This window comes from Lemur catta, chromosome 7, assembly GCF_020740605.2.
Source record: "Lemur catta isolate mLemCat1 chromosome 7, mLemCat1.pri, whole genome shotgun sequence".
Lineage (NCBI taxonomy): Eukaryota > Metazoa > Chordata > Mammalia > Primates > Lemuridae > Lemur > Lemur catta.
The window spans coordinates 104313116-104329465 of record NC_059134.1 but is presented as its reverse complement, the minus strand read 5'-3'; the positions used below and the strand labels follow the sequence as shown (position 1 = coordinate 104329465).

Genomic DNA, 16350 nt, shown 5'->3' with positions numbered 1-16350 from the left:
AGGTCACAGCTGGCTTTGGAGAAATCACAGGCTGGACAGAGTGGTGCCCGTGGGGAAGGGCCCCAGTGCCACTCGAGGATGGCGTTTGGACAGAGGGCCACACTGGGGACCGTCGTGGGGGCTGAGGAGGTGGAGTGCTGACTCACTTGGAAGCAAGTGAGTGGCGGGAGGTGGTGGGGGTTGTGGGCCCTGCTCTGGAACTTTCTCTCCCCCGTCCTTCCTTCCTAGTCCACACTCAGTGTGAGGAGGACAACGGCGGCTGCTCCCACCTGTGTCTGCTGTCCCCAAGGGAGCCTTACTACGCTTGTGCCTGCCCCACTGGCGTGCAGCTTCAGGACAACGGCAAGACGTGTAAGGCAGGTGAGGCAGAGCGCTGGCGGGGAGGGGCCCGGCCTCGTGGGATCGGGCTGCCGCTGCCTTGGGAAACCGGCTCAGGAACTGGTTCAGAATGATCTGCGTGCTTTGGCGAAGGCCTGGCGCAGATGGGCTGTGCATCCCAGTGGACTTTGGCGCCGACCAGACCTGGATTGTGTGCAGATCTGGGCTCTGCTGCCCCACGGGTGAATAGTCTCAGGCCTGTTACCAGCCTTCTCGGAGCCTGGGGTCCCCTGTCTGTAAAATGATACCGTAACAGCTGAGTACTGTTGCTGCACATGGTGATCACAGAATACAAGCTCGCTGTCGTCAGCTATCAACCAAAACTCTGTTTGTCGTAAGAAAGGGCAGCAGCGTTAGAGGACGCTGCGCAGCAGGAAGCCACCGCGGTCCTGTGCCCCGGCAGACACAGTCCTTTCCTCCCCTCTGTGCACCGCGGCTGCTGCACCCACAGCCTTGCAGGGTGGTTTTGTCTCCTGCTTTTCTGCTTTTCACGAGCATTTTTCCACGATGACAGGAACATGTAATTCATTTTTATCCTTGAGTCTTATTCCCACGGAGCCTTTACACCGTCACAACTCCCCTGTGGAAATTCAGGCCACAAACACGTTCTGAACGGGCATTCTCCTGGACGCACGGAGCTAAGCTGATGTCCTTCCCCACATGCGGTTTGTTTTCTTTGCCTCAGATGTTTGACCACCTGTGCGCTCTCCCCCTAGTTCTCAGGCGTGCACTGCTCCGAGGGCGCTCGCCGTGGTGTCGTTCCTCCTCTCTGAGGCTCTTTATTCCCAGGTGTGGGGCTCAGGGTGGGCTCCTCTGGAAAGGATACACGTGCAGGGCGCAGCCTGTCTTTGGGGTGCTCTGGGGCCTGGCACAGCTGGTTGGGGCTCTGGAGCTGACCCTGGGTCCTGGCGAGCAAGGGGCTTATTACGAGGTGCCAGGAAAGCAGCCATCCCTGGGACTAGTCCTTGCTGCAGCCGGCGGGCCAGGGCCTGTGCCCGCTTCCTGCGTCAGCATCCCCCTGGGGAAGGAGAGGGAGGCAGGGGGCTTCCCAGGTGGGGTGGCTTCCAACGTGGGAATGTCCATGTGGCAGGGTCGCAGGTGAGTGGCCCACTAAAACCCTCTCTGAGTGTCCAGGTGGGGAGGAATTTCCTCCCTCTGCCCAGCTGCTGCCCCAGCACATGGGGGTCTACCTCTAGGGGCTGTCCTGGTCCCTGTGCCCTGGGGAGCTGTGGCCTGTGTTTGTGTGCAGTGGCCAGGCATCGTGTGTGTGGTTGTGGCATTCGTGGTGGGGTGGGGTTTTTTTATATGCTTCCGGCAGGGTTTCCGCGTTGGGTGAGGACTGTGGGCTGCCCAGGAGAGTTCGCCTTCTTATCGTTTGGTTTCTCTCCTTCCTGGAGAGAAACCAGGAGAGGGGCTCGAGACAGCAGGGAGAGGTCGTTATAGTTAGGCTGAAAGACAGAGGGGAGAGAGTGTCACAGGATGTGGGCACAGATTAAGAACGGGCAGTTCATCCTGACAAATTGAAAATACAGAGCATGTAAATTCCACGATATCCACCAATAATTGCCGTGGGCCTCTCATGTGTCGGGAGCAGAGAATGAAGCAGTTATTCAACCGGCCTGTTCCCTGCTCCTCTCACCTGGTGCGTGTGCTGGCTGGGGCAGGTGTCAGGACGTTGGCACACGAGTTAGTGAAGTCAGGACAGACTTGGCTAAGAGGAATGAAGGACAAAGGGCACGAGGAGGCTGGGAGGAGACGGGTGTATGGGGGGTGCGGCTACCTGAGCTGGCGGGTCAGGGTCTCTCCCCGGAAGCACCATTCCAGCTGAGACCTGAAGGGTTAAAGAGCAGAGGAATGGTGTAGGGAACAGCACGTGTGTGAACCCTGAGGCATTTATTGCACTTGATGTTGCAGGAGCATTTGCAATCGCAGGAGGTAAATATGAATTTTAGTGTCTGAAGGACATCTTTTCAAGCAGACATATCATTTAGCCATCTTTTTGCTTCTGGGTGTTTCTGTTCTTTTTGTGGTTTTGCTATTTCTGAGTCTCACTGCCATAGGGGGTGAGAGCTGGCTTGGGGCCTGTGCCCTGGAATTAGAGGGAGGTGGGTCTGGTGTCTGTTGCCACTGTTGATTGGTGATGCCTGCCCAGATGCTTGCTGGATCGGTTGGTGATGTCTGCTCTGGGAGAGCGCGGGGTGCGTCTGGAAGCAGGTGTGGTGACTGTGCACTTGGCTGGGCTGTGTGTGGACGTTTGTAGAAGTAGTAGGGTATGGACACGGCCCCTCCAAGATGGATTGTGCCATGGTGCCTGCCGGGCATCTTGCCTGACAGAGGAACTTGTGCAGGGAGCTCTGGTGAAGGGGCCTGTGAGGCTCCCTTGTGCGTCAGAGTTCCAGGAATGGGGTTCCAGGCGAGGTCGGGTGCGGGCCCTGATAGAATCCCAGAGTCATGGTCCAGCGAAATGGCTCAGCTGGACAAGCCTGAGTCCCCAAAGAGCTTGCCCTGGGTTGCAAAGGGCTGTTGGTTGTCCAGGGGGTCTGGGGCCTTGCCAACTGGTGCCGCCTCCTCTCTTCCATGAGGTGGGGGCCCCAGGACCAGCCCTGCCCTGGGAGGCTACAGAGGACCCACCTGCTAACAGGAATGGAAAGTGCCATGCAAGGTGCCTGGCACGCGGTAGGTGCACAGTATACAGCAGCCACGTCTGCCATCCACGCCCTCCTCACTGTCATGTGGCCACCATGACCGGCACTTCAGGTGCTGTGGCTGGTGCCAGGCCCGTGAGAGCTGGGGCAGGTTCGCCTGAGGTCTGGATCTGCCTCCGTTGTCCAGGGTCCTCCCGCACGTGGGGATGGGCTGTCACTGGGTGGCCAGTGGAGGATGCTGATTTCTTTTCCAACCACAAGAGGTGGAGGCCGAGGCTCAGGTGGAGCCCCTGCTCCTTTCTGGTCCCCAGCGTCTGATAGCTGGGCCCTCTGTGTGTGCCCTGGGGCCTGGCCACCCTTGGCTGAGCCCTTTGAGGGCTTCTTGATCTTTCTGCAAATGTTTACTGTTTGGCTGCATGTCCAGGCCCAGAGCGGCCCTGGGGAGTCCTCAGAGCTCATTGTCCTGCAAGGGGGTGAGTGGGGTGGGCAGGGGGCAGGCAAGGGGTGGGCCTGCGTGTTGAGCAGAGTAGAGGAGGTTGCCTGGTCACAGGGCCATGCTGGGCAGCCGCAGTGGGAGGGCTTCCCAGAGGAGGCGGCACCAGCAAGCTGGCATGGACCTGGTGTCTCTGGTCCCAGCCTTGGTGGCTCTGCAGTGTGGAGATGACAGGACAGACACCTGTGGAGTTGAACCGGTGGGGTGGATCAGCCTTTTCAATCCAGAGCTGTTGGGGTGGAGGGGCCCAGTGCACAGCCCGGGCTTCCTCTAGCGGACGGCCAGCGGCCAGACTCCCCGGGGTCTCAGCCGTCAGGGGTCACCTTTCCCTGCCTTTCCGCCAGCTGTGAGAGGCGCTGTTAGTAACTCAGTTGGAGAATGCCGAGGGGAGCGTGAGGGAGAAAGATGCTTTTGTGCCCTTCAGAGGCCCTCGTCGGGTGGGAGCGTGGGCCGGGCGGGGGCGCCACGCAGAGTCACAGCGAGGACTTTCCTACTTTGTGCACTGAGCCTGGATTTTTCTGCTGTGGCTCCAGACACCGTCTGGGATGTGTGTCAAAGAGAGGGAAAAACTCATAGACAAGACACAAAAGGGATTCGACCAGGGGTCTCATTTTGCATGAGAATGTGACCGTTGGGCTCACTTGTTAAAATAAAAGTGGTTCCCAAGCTCGGCCTCTTTGTGGGTTGCCCCTCAGGCTTCCCGTTAACTCACTGGCTGGCACTGGGTGCTGGTGTTGCTTCTCTGTCCCCGCCTGGGCCGTCTGAAGGTGGAGTGTTCCAGGGCGGCTGGCGTGGAAGAGGTGAACAGTTTTCCAAAGGTTTGAGAATTGAGAAGAAACCTAGAATCTTCTCAGAAGCATTTCAAGGGTTTGCCACCAAGATGGCTTTCTGCAGACTTGAGGTGGTTCTAGAATGTCTTTCCATATTTCTAAATCCAGAGAGATACAGGCATGAGTGAGAAATGGCTTCTGTCCTCGAGGGGCTTTTGGTCTGTCTGGAGGACAGACGCAGCCCATAGACCCCAGGCAGGCAGGTCAGAGACGCAGCCGGAGCGAGGCCGGAGGGGCCACGGGCTTCAGGCTTCATGGAAACAGACCACGCTGGCAAACTGGGGGTTTTAGGGCATGGATGTCCTGACCTCCGGTTTTTACTCCTTGCCACAAAATATCACATTAAAGGACAACTTTCTATTAAAAGACCATAATGCTGTCACCTGAGCACTGTAGCTGTTTTCCTTTCCCCATGCGAGCGTCTGTTGGCACGTGTAGCTGTGTGTCCTCGTGGACACGAGTTATGTGTGGAATTCGGATTTTGACCGAGCCGATGTGCTTGGCGTGCTGACTGTGAAAACCGCCTGGAGATAGTAGCTGGCAGGCAAGGGCCAAATGGAGCAGACGCTGTTGCAGCTGACGGCATGGCTTTGAGGTCCCGGTGGGCAGAGGCCTCGTGCAGGGCGCTCAGCCAGTGGGGATGTCAGAGCTGGCCGGAAGGGAGCGGTGCCCGTGGAGGGCTGCCAGTTCCCAGGAGGCTTCCGAGGTATCCGGTTGGGGGATAGAATTCAGAGTCGGGCAGGGGGCCACGTGGAGATCTCTTGGCTGCGGAATCGGTGAGGTCCAGTGTACCAGGGGCATGAAGAGCTGAGGCCACGTGGCGCTGGGCTGGCAGAAGTGCAGGTAGCAGAGCAGGAGGCTGTGCTAATGGGACTTCTGCCTGTTCCCGAAGGGAGGTGTTGGAAGTGACTCGTAGGCCAGGAGGGTTCGGGGTAGATGACATGGCTTGCTTTGTAGTTGGGAGCCTGCCAAGGACTCTGGCGGTGAGGAAACGCGGTGTCAGGCAAACCCAGGATTGGGAGCACCTACTCTCAGTTGTATGATGGTTTTCTATTTTAAGTTGTTGTGTTGTGATGCTTTAGTCCACGTCCTGGCTGTGTGACCTTGGGAAAATGGCTTAGCCTCTCTGTGCTTTAGCTCCTCACTGGTAAAAAGGGGACTGTAATGGTACCCGCTTCATGAGGTTGTTTGGAGGGAGACCCGGCTGCTCAGCAAATAGGTGTGCTTGAATTTGAACTTGAATTCGGAGCCAGGCAGGCAATCTGATTCCGTGCCAAGAGAGCAGTTCTTCTTGAATGTTTGGAATTAGAAGTAGCCACCAAGGTTGGGTGCTGCCAAGAGGAGCTGGGGGCAGGGGCAAGGGGTGAGGGCTTGTCCTGGCAGCACAGGGCATGTGGCCCCCTCTCCTGTGGGGCTAAGGCCAGCATGTCTTGGGTCAGGAGCAAGGCCCGCTGTGTCAGAATCACTCTGACTCTTATGACACATCCAGATTCCCTGGTCCCACCCTCGACCCACCCAGTCCACAGAAAGGGATGTGTGAGGGAGGCGGGAGCCCAGTGGGCCAGTTCCCCAGGGAGGCTGATGTGTGCTGGGCTGGGGACCACTGGCACAGCGAGAAACATCTTGGGGTTTGTAGCCGGAGCCCCAGGCATGACTCGCAGATCCTGGGCTCTCCTTGGGTGTGTGAACTGTTATGCTTTGTGGGGTTGGAGGTGAAGACAATTTTGTGATGTTGTGAATCTGTCTTTTCCTTATTTTGAGTGAATGAAAGCCAGCCCAGCGTAGGGGGTCGGATGCTTTCCCTGAGGAAGGGGCTGAGATGGCGGCCACACCAGGACCCCAGTGAACGAGGGAGTGGCATTCCTGGGGTGCACAGACGTCCCCCTAGAAGTGTGGGTGCGTGGGGGATCCTTGTGCTGTCATGCGCCAGCGGAGCCGCAGTTTTCTCCTTTGTAACATGGAAAGGGCAGGGTGACCCCCTTAGTGTGGTTGGGGGGCTCAGATGAGAGCCCTGGTGGTCAGAGCTTTCCCGGGTGCCTGGCCTGGTGGGGTCAGTGCAGAGCAGATACTAGACAGAACTCGCCCTGCGTGGGCTCCTTCCCGCGGCTCCCGAGGCCCCGTGGGTGGGTAGGTGACTGTTGGCTCTGGGGTCTCAGTGTCTCCCGTCCCCTGCCCCTCCTGGAGTGGCCCCTGTGAGACAGGAAAGGATGTCCAGCCAGCGTGGCCCTCCGCTGCCTGGCTCTGCCCCGGCTCAGTGAGACCCCTGTGGGTGCCTGGCTGTTCCCTGCAGCTCCGAGGACTCTCGTGCCCGAGAAGCTGGAGCACGGAGGGCCCCTCCTGGGCAGGGAGCCGCTGGGCCTCCTGGCCTCCCCGCCCCCTCCGCACAGAGGCGCACAGCTGGCTTTGGTTTCCCCCATGTTTTTCCAATTATGTGGAATGGGCTAAAAACAGCAGGAGCGGGGCCTTATTTGGGAGTTGCCACCACTGTCCTCAGAAGCTGCAGCTCCCTTGCTGCCCGGCCCCTCCGCGTCCTGTTCTTTGTGGAACGTGCCCCTGTTGTTTTGACTTTTGTCACCCACGCCATCTTCCCGGCTGGGGGCATTTGGGCAGCGGTACGTGCTGCTCAGGGGCCACGTGTGCCCTGGCTGGGTGACTCGCTGGGGCTGTGTCCAGAGTGTGCCGGGCGCGGGGCCCCCTCCCCAGCCCTCCGGCAGGTGAAAGCTGAGCGCAGGGCTGGGGCTGTGATTTACGGTGTGCCCGCTGCGCCTCGCGGGGCCTTGTTTCAACAGATGTTCATGTGTCGGGGACAGGAAACGAAAAGAAGTTGGGGATGTGGTGGGGGTGGCGGGAGGAACAGGGGGTCCACTGTCGGGTCTGACGGGCAGACTGACACCTGGGCCTGGTGGCCAGAGCTGTCACGTCCGTCCGTCTGTCCGGGTGGATTAGACACAGGAGCGTGGCCCCCGCTCAGCTCGGCTGGGAATAACGGGCGTTTGTTCCCGAAGTCTAGCCGCCTTGTCACTTATCAGGGAAGTAGGTCAAAGGGAAAAGAAAGGAGGCCCTGTGGGGTTGAGTCTGCCGCTGCTGGGCGGTGATTGGCGTTGACTTTGCAAACAGAAGGCAGCTGCTGTTCTCAGCCACGGACTGTGAATTTTTAATAGCAAGAAAATCAGACCCCACAGTCCAAGAAATGGTGGAACACGCCTGAGCACTGACTTTTTTTTTAAACCAAGGTATAACTTGCAGACAATAAAAAGGCACACATTTTGAGTGTATATTTTGATTGACTTTGACAGTTGTATGCGTCTGCACAACCACCTAAGGATGTAGAACATTTCCTCCACCAGCGAGCGCCCTGGGGCCCCTCTGCAGCCCCCACCCGGCCCCGCAGAGGCAGTTTGTGTGTTGCAGAATGTCATAGAAATGGAACCACATCGCATGTGCGCTTTTGTGCCTTAGCCTGAACACTAAGTTTCAAAGCTATTGAAAGAGGAGAGGGGAACACACCATGTCCTTAAAAAGGGAAAACTGTCATTCTGGGGCTGGGGGCACAGACCAAACAGCCCCTCTTGGGTGCAGTGGGCTCTGTGGACACCCCTTACCATGGCCTGCAGAGTTAGATTGTGGTCACTTTGGCCACTGGTCTTGTCCCCCATAGCCTGTCCCGTGTCCCCCGTCGTCACTGCAGTCTGACCCCAGCTCCATCCTGGCCCCAGACTGGCTGCAGAGCTTGGACACCTTCGCTTTATCTCGGGAGGGTCGCCGGGCCCAGGCCGTGGCTCTCGCTGGGCTGCAAGCCCCCCTTCCCCCTGCCTCCCTGGGTTTGGCTCCTGGCTCCGCTGTGCAGCGGGGAGGAATCCTGCCGTCCTTTGCATGGACCAGTGTCAGGGCCTGGGAAGGGTGCGGGGAAGGTTGGTTAGTTGCCTTCAAGAGTGTTTGCGGTGGTGAGACCTGAGGTTCTTTGGTTGTCAGGAGAGCAGCAGCAACTTCGTCAAGAGGAGCCTCCCGTCGTCCCCTCCTGGCCACCCCCAGGGAGGTGGGGCAGAGTCAGAGTGTCTGAGTTCTGGCCTCAGCCCTTCACCGTGTGGCTGGGAAGTGTGGGATTGTGCTGCTGCCCTGGGAGTGTCGTGTAGGCTCACATCTCGGAAACGGCCTTATAAACTGTAAAGTTCTTTGCACTTGAGTTAGGTTCAACCGTGGGAACTGCTGATAGCAACCCTCTTCCTCCTAGAGAAATGGCATTTTCACATGGTTCCAATCTGTTATTTCAGCCACGGCCACCGAGGCAGGGTGGGCAGTAACCGTAGTGATGTTTCTTGGGGGTTGCTCAGGCCACAGAAGAGTCAAGGCAGGACTGCGGCCTGGGCGTCCTAGCTGGGGGCTGCCTCCCCAGTCCCTGCCCCACACTGCCCGGGGCTCCCTCCCGCAGAGCCTCCCCGCTGTGGCGCGCCGGGCTGTGCTCAGCTTCGGGAGCCACAGAGGGTGTCGGCAGCAGTAAGAATGTCGCTGCTGTTTGTTGAACACCTACTGCGTGCCTGGGCTCAGAAGGAACTCTGTGTAGGCTTTTTAAAGAATCAAGGCCCTGCCTGGAAGGTTGGGATACAGCCTTCTTTTGTCATTTGTCACCAGTTATTTTACACTCCCCACCACCTCCAAATTCTTAGGTTTCAGGCTGCCCACCTTTAATTTGCCCCACACAGGCACACTCCCCTTGTACGGCTGTCTCCTGGGTGGGGGTGGGCAGGATGTGTGCGTTTAACGTCACAGGGAGGGGGCCACGGGCATGGGCTGTGTCGTGGGATGCTCCCTGGCTCGCTGGGTCTTACATGTGGGAAGTAAAGGTTAAGTTGCAAGCTCAAGGTCACTCAGTGAGGAAAGGGGGCTGCACCCGGGTCTGTCTGCCCAGGGAGCCGGTGCACTGACCATCGCACGGCACTGCCTGTGTGGTGAGCAGCCACTCAGCGGCCGGCCTGAAGGTTGTGGTCGGGGAGCGGGGACAGAGGCAGCCACCGAGGATTGCGTGGGGGCCGGCACCTGGGGATGGGAGAGGAGGTGGCCAGCCCGTGGGGGGGTCCCGAGGCTGGCACTGACGGTGTCACTCTCTGGGTGCCCCAGGCCCCTGGGCAGAGCAGTGACTTCCCCATCTTAGAGTTGAGCGGACAGAGGCCCAGACTGCCGGCCACGGTGCCTGCTGGGCTGCTCCTGGTGGCCATGGCCTTTCTGGGCGCTGTCTGGGAGTTCCTGGGCGGGCTGTTCGGGTGGACAGCTGCTCAGGCCTCAGGTTGCAAGCACAGCCAGCGTCGGGCCCGGCCACTTCCTCTGTGCCTGTGACCCTGTGGTCACTCGGTGAGGTTTCTTGGGTTAAGGTGCGGGCCACGGTCTCAGCATTTGTCCAACCACTTACCCCAGTGGAGAAACTTAATCAATTGCTAAAAAACAAAAATAATCTGTCTGCCTGCCAGCTGGGCAGCCGCCGCGGCCGGGCTGTTTATGGCCTTCGAAACTGCAGAGTGGACAGCTGCCCGCAGTGTGACCCGGTTCTGCCCACGCGGCTCCAGAGCTGGGAGGTGGCTGAAGTCGGCTTTGCCTCCCGTGGGGGCAGCCCAGGAGGAGGCCCCAGAGCTTGGAGCGGAGCTGGGGTGGGCGTCGGGGAGGCAGGAGAGGCAGATTCTCAGATTTTGCTCAGATCTCAGCTTTCCGTCTCCAGCGTGAAAAGGAGCTGGAAGTGTGGAGCCGTCCTGGGGATGCCGGCTGTGGCGGGGACCCGCGGTGGGGGCCTGGGCCTTCCCGGGCAGCCTGTAGCCTTGGAGCCGCGCTTGGTCCAGTGGGGAGGATGGCGATGTCTACTCTGTCCGCTGGGATGGCCAGGGCCCCGCTGCAGAGCGATGGGGGGTCTGGGGGCTCTGCCGCCATCGTCCGTGATTTGGTCAGTACACTCCCTGGGAAGTGTCGTTATTTTACTTGTTGTTAAAAAACCCTTTACTCACACTGGGGCATGGAAGGGACTAACCACGATGACCTTTCAAGTTCCTACCTGCTGGGCCATCTGCCACCAGGGACTCCTCCTCCCGGGCTCCGTGAGGGCCCGTCGGTCGGCCAAAGAGTTGCTACAGTGGGTTCTTTTACCCCATCCCTTCCTTCTCCTGTCAGTTCTCCCTTCAACACGGTGTAGACCCTGGAAGTTGGATAAACCGCCGGCCTCCTCGCCCCGGCTTCTCAGTTCAGTGGAGGGGCAGGTCCTTCATGCCCCCGAGGTGCCCCAGGACAAAGGCGCCATCCCATAGCCTGACCCACCTCCACACCTGGGCCCCGAGCGCCTCTAAGGATAAACCCGTTCTCCTGTGTTTTCAAAGCCTCGTTCCTCTTCTGTTATGAAATAATGTTTATATGTTCACTGCAGAAAGGAAAACATAAAAAATAATGAGGAAAATAAAAACAACCCATAATCTTGCCACCCAGAGTCAGCTGCTGCCGCCGCGTCAACGTGTGTCCTCGTCTGTTCTCTGCGCACACGTTCAGGTCGGCTTGTGTGCAGCGCGGCGCCCGGCTCTTTCCACCTGTCATTTGTGAGCCTTTCCTACGTCTTTAGCTTTTCTCCGGAGTGTGACGTTTAGTGCCTGTGGAAGAGCCTGTAACCTTGAACGCCCTCATTCACTTAAAATCAGTAAAGTGCATTATTTTTAATGTTGTGGGACATTTAGGTTGTTCAAGGCTCTTTTCCTTGGGTTTGGGTGTTGCCGCTGTTACGGAGCCGTGGCGGTGGTCTGTACAGGTGGGTCTGTGTGACGTCTAGCTGCTGCCTCGGGCCGGGTTCTCCGAGGGGCAGCGGTGGGGCCAGTGGGCCGCAGGTTGCTGTCCAGGAGGCCGGCGGTGGTTTCGGTCGTTCGGGAGGCAGGAGGCGACCCAGGCTGAGGGTTAAACAAGCCGTTCCACCGACTGGATGGCAGTGGGCCACTCGCTTCCAGTTCCATATTGCGGAGAAGTGACCCATTTTTCATGTTTTACTGACTATGTTTTTTCTTCTGTTAATTTTTACTTATGATCTTTGCGCATTTATTGCTAAGCTTTTGGTATTTCTCTTACTGACTTGCGTGCCTTTGCATCTGATTTTTTTGAGAAAATATTCTTCATCTTTTGGCAGTTTTAGGTTTACAGAAAAATCGACTGAGGAGTACAGAGGGTTCCCCTATATCCGCTCTCCCCGTTACTGTGAATTACTTCCTAATGTTATGAAAGTCACACATGCTTCTAGTATCAAGCAGGGGCCGGCACACTGTGGCCACAGGCCAAAGCGCTCACCCCTGTTGTGGGACAGGCGGGAGCTCAGGACGGTCTCTATGTTTTTACATAGTTGAGAAGAAAATTGGAAGCGTGGTGTCTTGTGCTGTGTGAAAATGATACGAAATTCAGGTTTTGGTGTCCGTGAGTGAAGTTTCGTTCGCACACAGCAGTGAAGTCTAAGGCAGGCTGCTTTCCCGCCACGACGCAGAGCCGTCCCCGGCAGCAGCCCCGCACATATTTACCGTCCGGCCTCTCCGGGAGGACGTTTGCCCACCCCTGCTGGAGAGCTAGAAGGAAGAACAGGCATCGCCCAGAGATAACCACTGTTGACATTTGAGCGTGTTTCCTTCCAGGCTTTTGTTTGAGGACGGCTGTCTGTTTGCTTTTGTGGTTGGGATTCTGCTACAGGCATGTCGTGCTGTTTGCACGAGGCTTCCTTGAGGACAGGGCTGGGCTCAGAACTGCCCCTGCGTCCTGCGCTGCGCACAGTGGGTCCTCAGCACAGTGAGTCCTCAGCCGAGAGTGGTGACAGGTAGGCAGCTCAGACTCTGGTGAGCACCTGCCTGCCGGCTGCAGAGTGGCTCTGGTGCTCTCTGGCCTTTGTGCTCTGCCCGGGCCGTCCCTTCTGCTGGGGTTCCCTTCCCGAGCCTGCCTGGCTCGCTCGCCTTCGCTGCTCCATGGAAGCTGTCCCCTCACCCACTGCTGCAGGCTGGGCACGGGTTGAATTGTGTCCTCCAAAAAGACATGTTGAAGTCCAACTCCCGGAACCTGGGTGTGTGCCCTAACTCAGGAATAGGGTCTTTGCGGGTGTAATCAAGCGAGGGTGAGGCCATCCCGAGGGAGAGGGGCCCTGAGCCCTCCATGCTGGGGTCTGAAGAGGAGGAGAAAGGACGCAGAGACACACAGGGGAGGCTGTGTGGCGTCAGAGCGGGGTTGGTGTGACAGCCGCGAGCCAGGGAACTCCAGGCATTTCCGGCAGCACCAGAGCTGGAAGAGGCAGCGGGGATCCTGCCCCAGAGCCTTCGGAGGGAGCGTGTCCCTGCCGACACCCTGTGAGGCCATGCATTTCTGCTGTTACCGGTCCCCTGTGCGTGGTGACCTGTCAGGGCAGCCCGCAGGGTGTTCAGTTCCACTTGTGAATTACTGAGAAGTTACCCATTTTTCATGTTGTTGAGTGTTTTTTCTTCTGTGAGTTTGTATTTATGGTCTTTTCCTCCTGCCCGGTCCGCCCGTCTGTGATCAGGGGCCGCTTTGCCTGAGTGGATGGTGGCAGGGAGGAGGGTGTGAGCTGGACGTGCCCAGGACTGTGGGCCATCCTCTGGGGCTGCTGCTTTGTTTTGAGGAGAGCACCCCCTGCCAGGGAGCTGTGCCCTGGCCTGGCCCGTGCCCTGCACTTGGCCCGGTGGCGGGGACACTGTGCTTCTCCCCTGCATGCGTGCAGAGTGGGGGAGGAGCAGTCAGGAGCCTGACCAGAGGAGGCTCCAGGGATGGCCACCCTGCGGCAAGAGAAGGTTTCACTTTCTTTGGCAATGCCGTGGGGCTGGCTATTTGTTTAAACAACCCCAAGGAAAACCATTTGGCCAAACTGTTAGTTTCTAAACAGTTTACTTCCCTGGTATTTAAACAAACTGCTACCCAGGAGCTGTGGCTGGTCCCAGGGAGGGGGTTGGCCTCTCCTCTCCATGGCCTGGTCGGCTGCACCCGCCCGTCCTCCCCAGGCCTGCACGCCCACGGCCAGGGCTGCTGCAGGGACCTCACCGAGGACCAGCATGGGCACCAGCTCAGCAAGCGTCCGGCAGAGCCAGGCCGGCGGCTCTCTCTGCAGCTGCTCCCTGCTGGCCCTGGCAGAGTCCCCCGCCTCTGGACTGGGGTCGCCTCTACGCTGGCACAGCTCACTCAGACCTCAGGCAAACAGCTGGGTCTTACCTGTCCCAGGTGTCACAGTTTCTGTAAAACGGAAAAACCTCAAAGGCCTTGCAGCCCAAGGGGTGTCGGAGACCCCGCTTTGCAGTCAGTAAATATCTACAGATTGACTCCAGCAATGGATTACGGCCTCAGCCTAAGGAGCTGCAAGGGATGCTGAGGATGGGGTTCCTGGTGGTGGGGTGTGCGTGAGGCTTTGGGTTGACCCGGTTGCCAGAGGGCTGGAGCCAAGTGCACTTGGCCCCTGAAGGTTCTGGCCCATCTGGGACACTGTGCCAGAATCTGCCACATGGTGACAGCCACATAAATCCCAGAGGCACTTGAGCTGGAGAGCAGACCCCCCCATCTCAGCAGGCCCCCTGCAGATACCCCGTAATCCTTGCCTTCCTCCACAGCCCCAGGTAGAGTCTGTGATTGTGTACTCACAGATGGTCTCTTTACTTAGGTCTCTGCCCTGTGACCACAAGGGTTTCACAAGGGCAGATCCCACGTCTGTTTTGTCCGTGACTCCATCCCAGGCCCTGGGCCCTAAAGTAACTGCCCACAAAGATACTGATGGGATGGCTGAGCCAGCCAGGTGCCAGTGTGTGCTGGCTCCAGTGATTGAAGTGTTTGAGGGACCTTATTTTTTCACTGGCTGCTGTGTGTCTTTGGCCTGGGAGCTTAACCTCTCTGTGCATCAGGTTTTTCATCAGTAAAACGGGCCATAATCATACCTCCAGGGTTGGCGTGTGAAGAGCGTGTTATTTTAGGTGATTTGTTAGGAGGATCATGGGAACAAGGACTTGCAAAACAGGCTCAAAATGTGTCTTGGGACCAAGTGTCAGTTTCCATCTGGGAGCAGCGTTTTGTTTGGAGTCATCGTGGAAATACTGCTTGAGGTCAAGTGTGATTCGACGTACACCCCAGGGAGGCTGGCGTGGCCTTGGCTTGGGAGCCTGCGGCCTCCTTGGAAGCTTTTGCAGACACCCTGTGGGCAGAGCTCTTCTTGGCCGTGCCCTGGGGGACTCCATGCGTACCCCTCCCTGCCTGGTGGCCAGTTAAGCTGGAACCCTCCGTGGAATTGAGTTTATGGTCCCCTGGATGTCGGAGCAGGACAGGGCCTCAGATGCCATCGGTTGTGGCTGATCCTTCACTGTAGATGTGGAAACAGTCCAGAGAGGGCCAGGGACCTGCCCAAGGTCACGGTGGGAGTACGCCCGGGCGGCGTCCGTCTTGAATTCTTCCTGCTCGTCCCAGGATGTGGAGCTGCCTCTTGACGGGCAAGTTTGGTGCCTGCTCTGGGCATGGTGTCGTGCTGGGGGCTGTGGAGGGCGAAGGAGGCCTGTGCCAGAATCCCATGAGCTGGTGGGGGCAGTGCCCTGGCAGAGGGGCAGGCCGTGTGGGGCTCGGGGGCAGGAACAGCTCCCGGAGGAGGGGGGAGGGCAGGAGGAGACGTGTGACCTGGGCCTGGAGGGACAGGTCGACGTTGCCGTCAGCAGGATGTTTTGGGAGAGTAGCTCAGAGGGAAAAGTCTGTTGGAATTCAGAATTCCCTCTGCCCCGCCAACACACACCAAATCAGAACTTGCGGGAACACCTCTGACTAAATCTGAATTTGGTTTTCAGAGGTTTGCCACTGTAGTCTGGCCCTTGGGACAACTTCCCAGTGCTGCTTGTTACCTCACTTTCCCCACCTCCTGCCTCAGTTTCCCCGGCCCTGGGCGTGAGCAGCTATTGCTGTCCCATGGGCGCCCTCTAGTGGAGGAACAGGATCTCGCTCTCCAGGGCTTGGGGCAGGAGTCAGGACCGAGTCCTGCCCTTGCTGGAAAGGCAGGACGCCGGGACCCTGGGACGAGTCTTCAGGTCTCTGCGCTCCTTGTGGCGAGAAGCCAGCGTGGGGGGGGGGAGGCCATCTGTTGTTTGAAGGCTGCGGCCAGGCTGGGCACCAGGGGCCCTGGGCTGTTGGCTGCAGGGCTGGGCCTGGGGGCCAGGGCCTGAGGGAAGCCCCTAGGCCAGTTTAGTCCCTGTCCGCTGTGCTGGGACGGCACTGTGACTGCAGGCGTTTGGCCCCAGAATGCCGGAAGCAGTCTCTGGCTTTGACCTTGGTTCTGTGGGTCCTTGAGACCAGACAGGCTGGAACAAGTGAGTGGATGATGGCCCAGCTTGGGGAGGGAGCCACGTGCTGACCCCAGCAGCCTCAGACAGCATCTGTTTCAGGGTTTGGGGGCACCCTGGGGACCCTGAGTCTGCTTGAGGCCCCTTGTGCAGCTTCTGCTGGGAGTTCTAATAGATCCCAGCAGGAGGACCAGGATGGAAGGAACGATACTAGTGCCACGTGTGCAGCCTCCTCTCCCTCGAGGCCCTTCACCCCAGCATTGGTCTTCACCTCGGGCCCTGGGGGTCAGGAGCACGTGGCGGGTGGGCCACAGGGGTTCAGAAGGGAGTCCTGTAGCCCCCTGTTCCCCACACCTAGCTCTGGAAATCTGAGAAATTACTGGAAAGCTGGGGGTCTGCACGCCCCCCGCAGCTAGAGTAGGTGGTGAAGGGGGTCCTGGGGCCTTGGGCCCTGGAATTTGCAAACCGCTGGGCCAGAGGTGCAGGACCACCATCCGCAGCTGATCTTGTAGGCCCTGCTGGCCCAGGACGCTGGCTGTGCGCCAGGCCCCAGCGGGATGTTGCTGCAGCATCCGGGCAGAGCCCGAGTCCAGCTTCTCTTGTGCTGAGCCTGTGTCCTCAGGCCGCTCTGGTGAGGTAGGCTGCACACAGGTACCTGAGTGCAGATAACTTTCTTTGGGGATTTAACACGTGCAAATCATGAA

At 58.6% G+C, this 16350-nt stretch overlaps 1 protein-coding gene across 1 annotated transcript in view; it reads left to right on the top strand.

The window, feature by feature from the left end:
* The window catches only part of LRP5 (LDL receptor related protein 5), a 105509-nt gene that overhangs the window by 42459 nt on the left and 46700 nt on the right, over positions 1-16350 (top strand). Inside the window, exon 5 of the mRNA XM_045558267.1 lies at positions 229-360. Within this exon, the coding sequence (XP_045414223.1) occupies positions 229-360 (132 nt within the window). The remainder of the gene's footprint in view (positions 1-228; positions 361-16350) is intronic.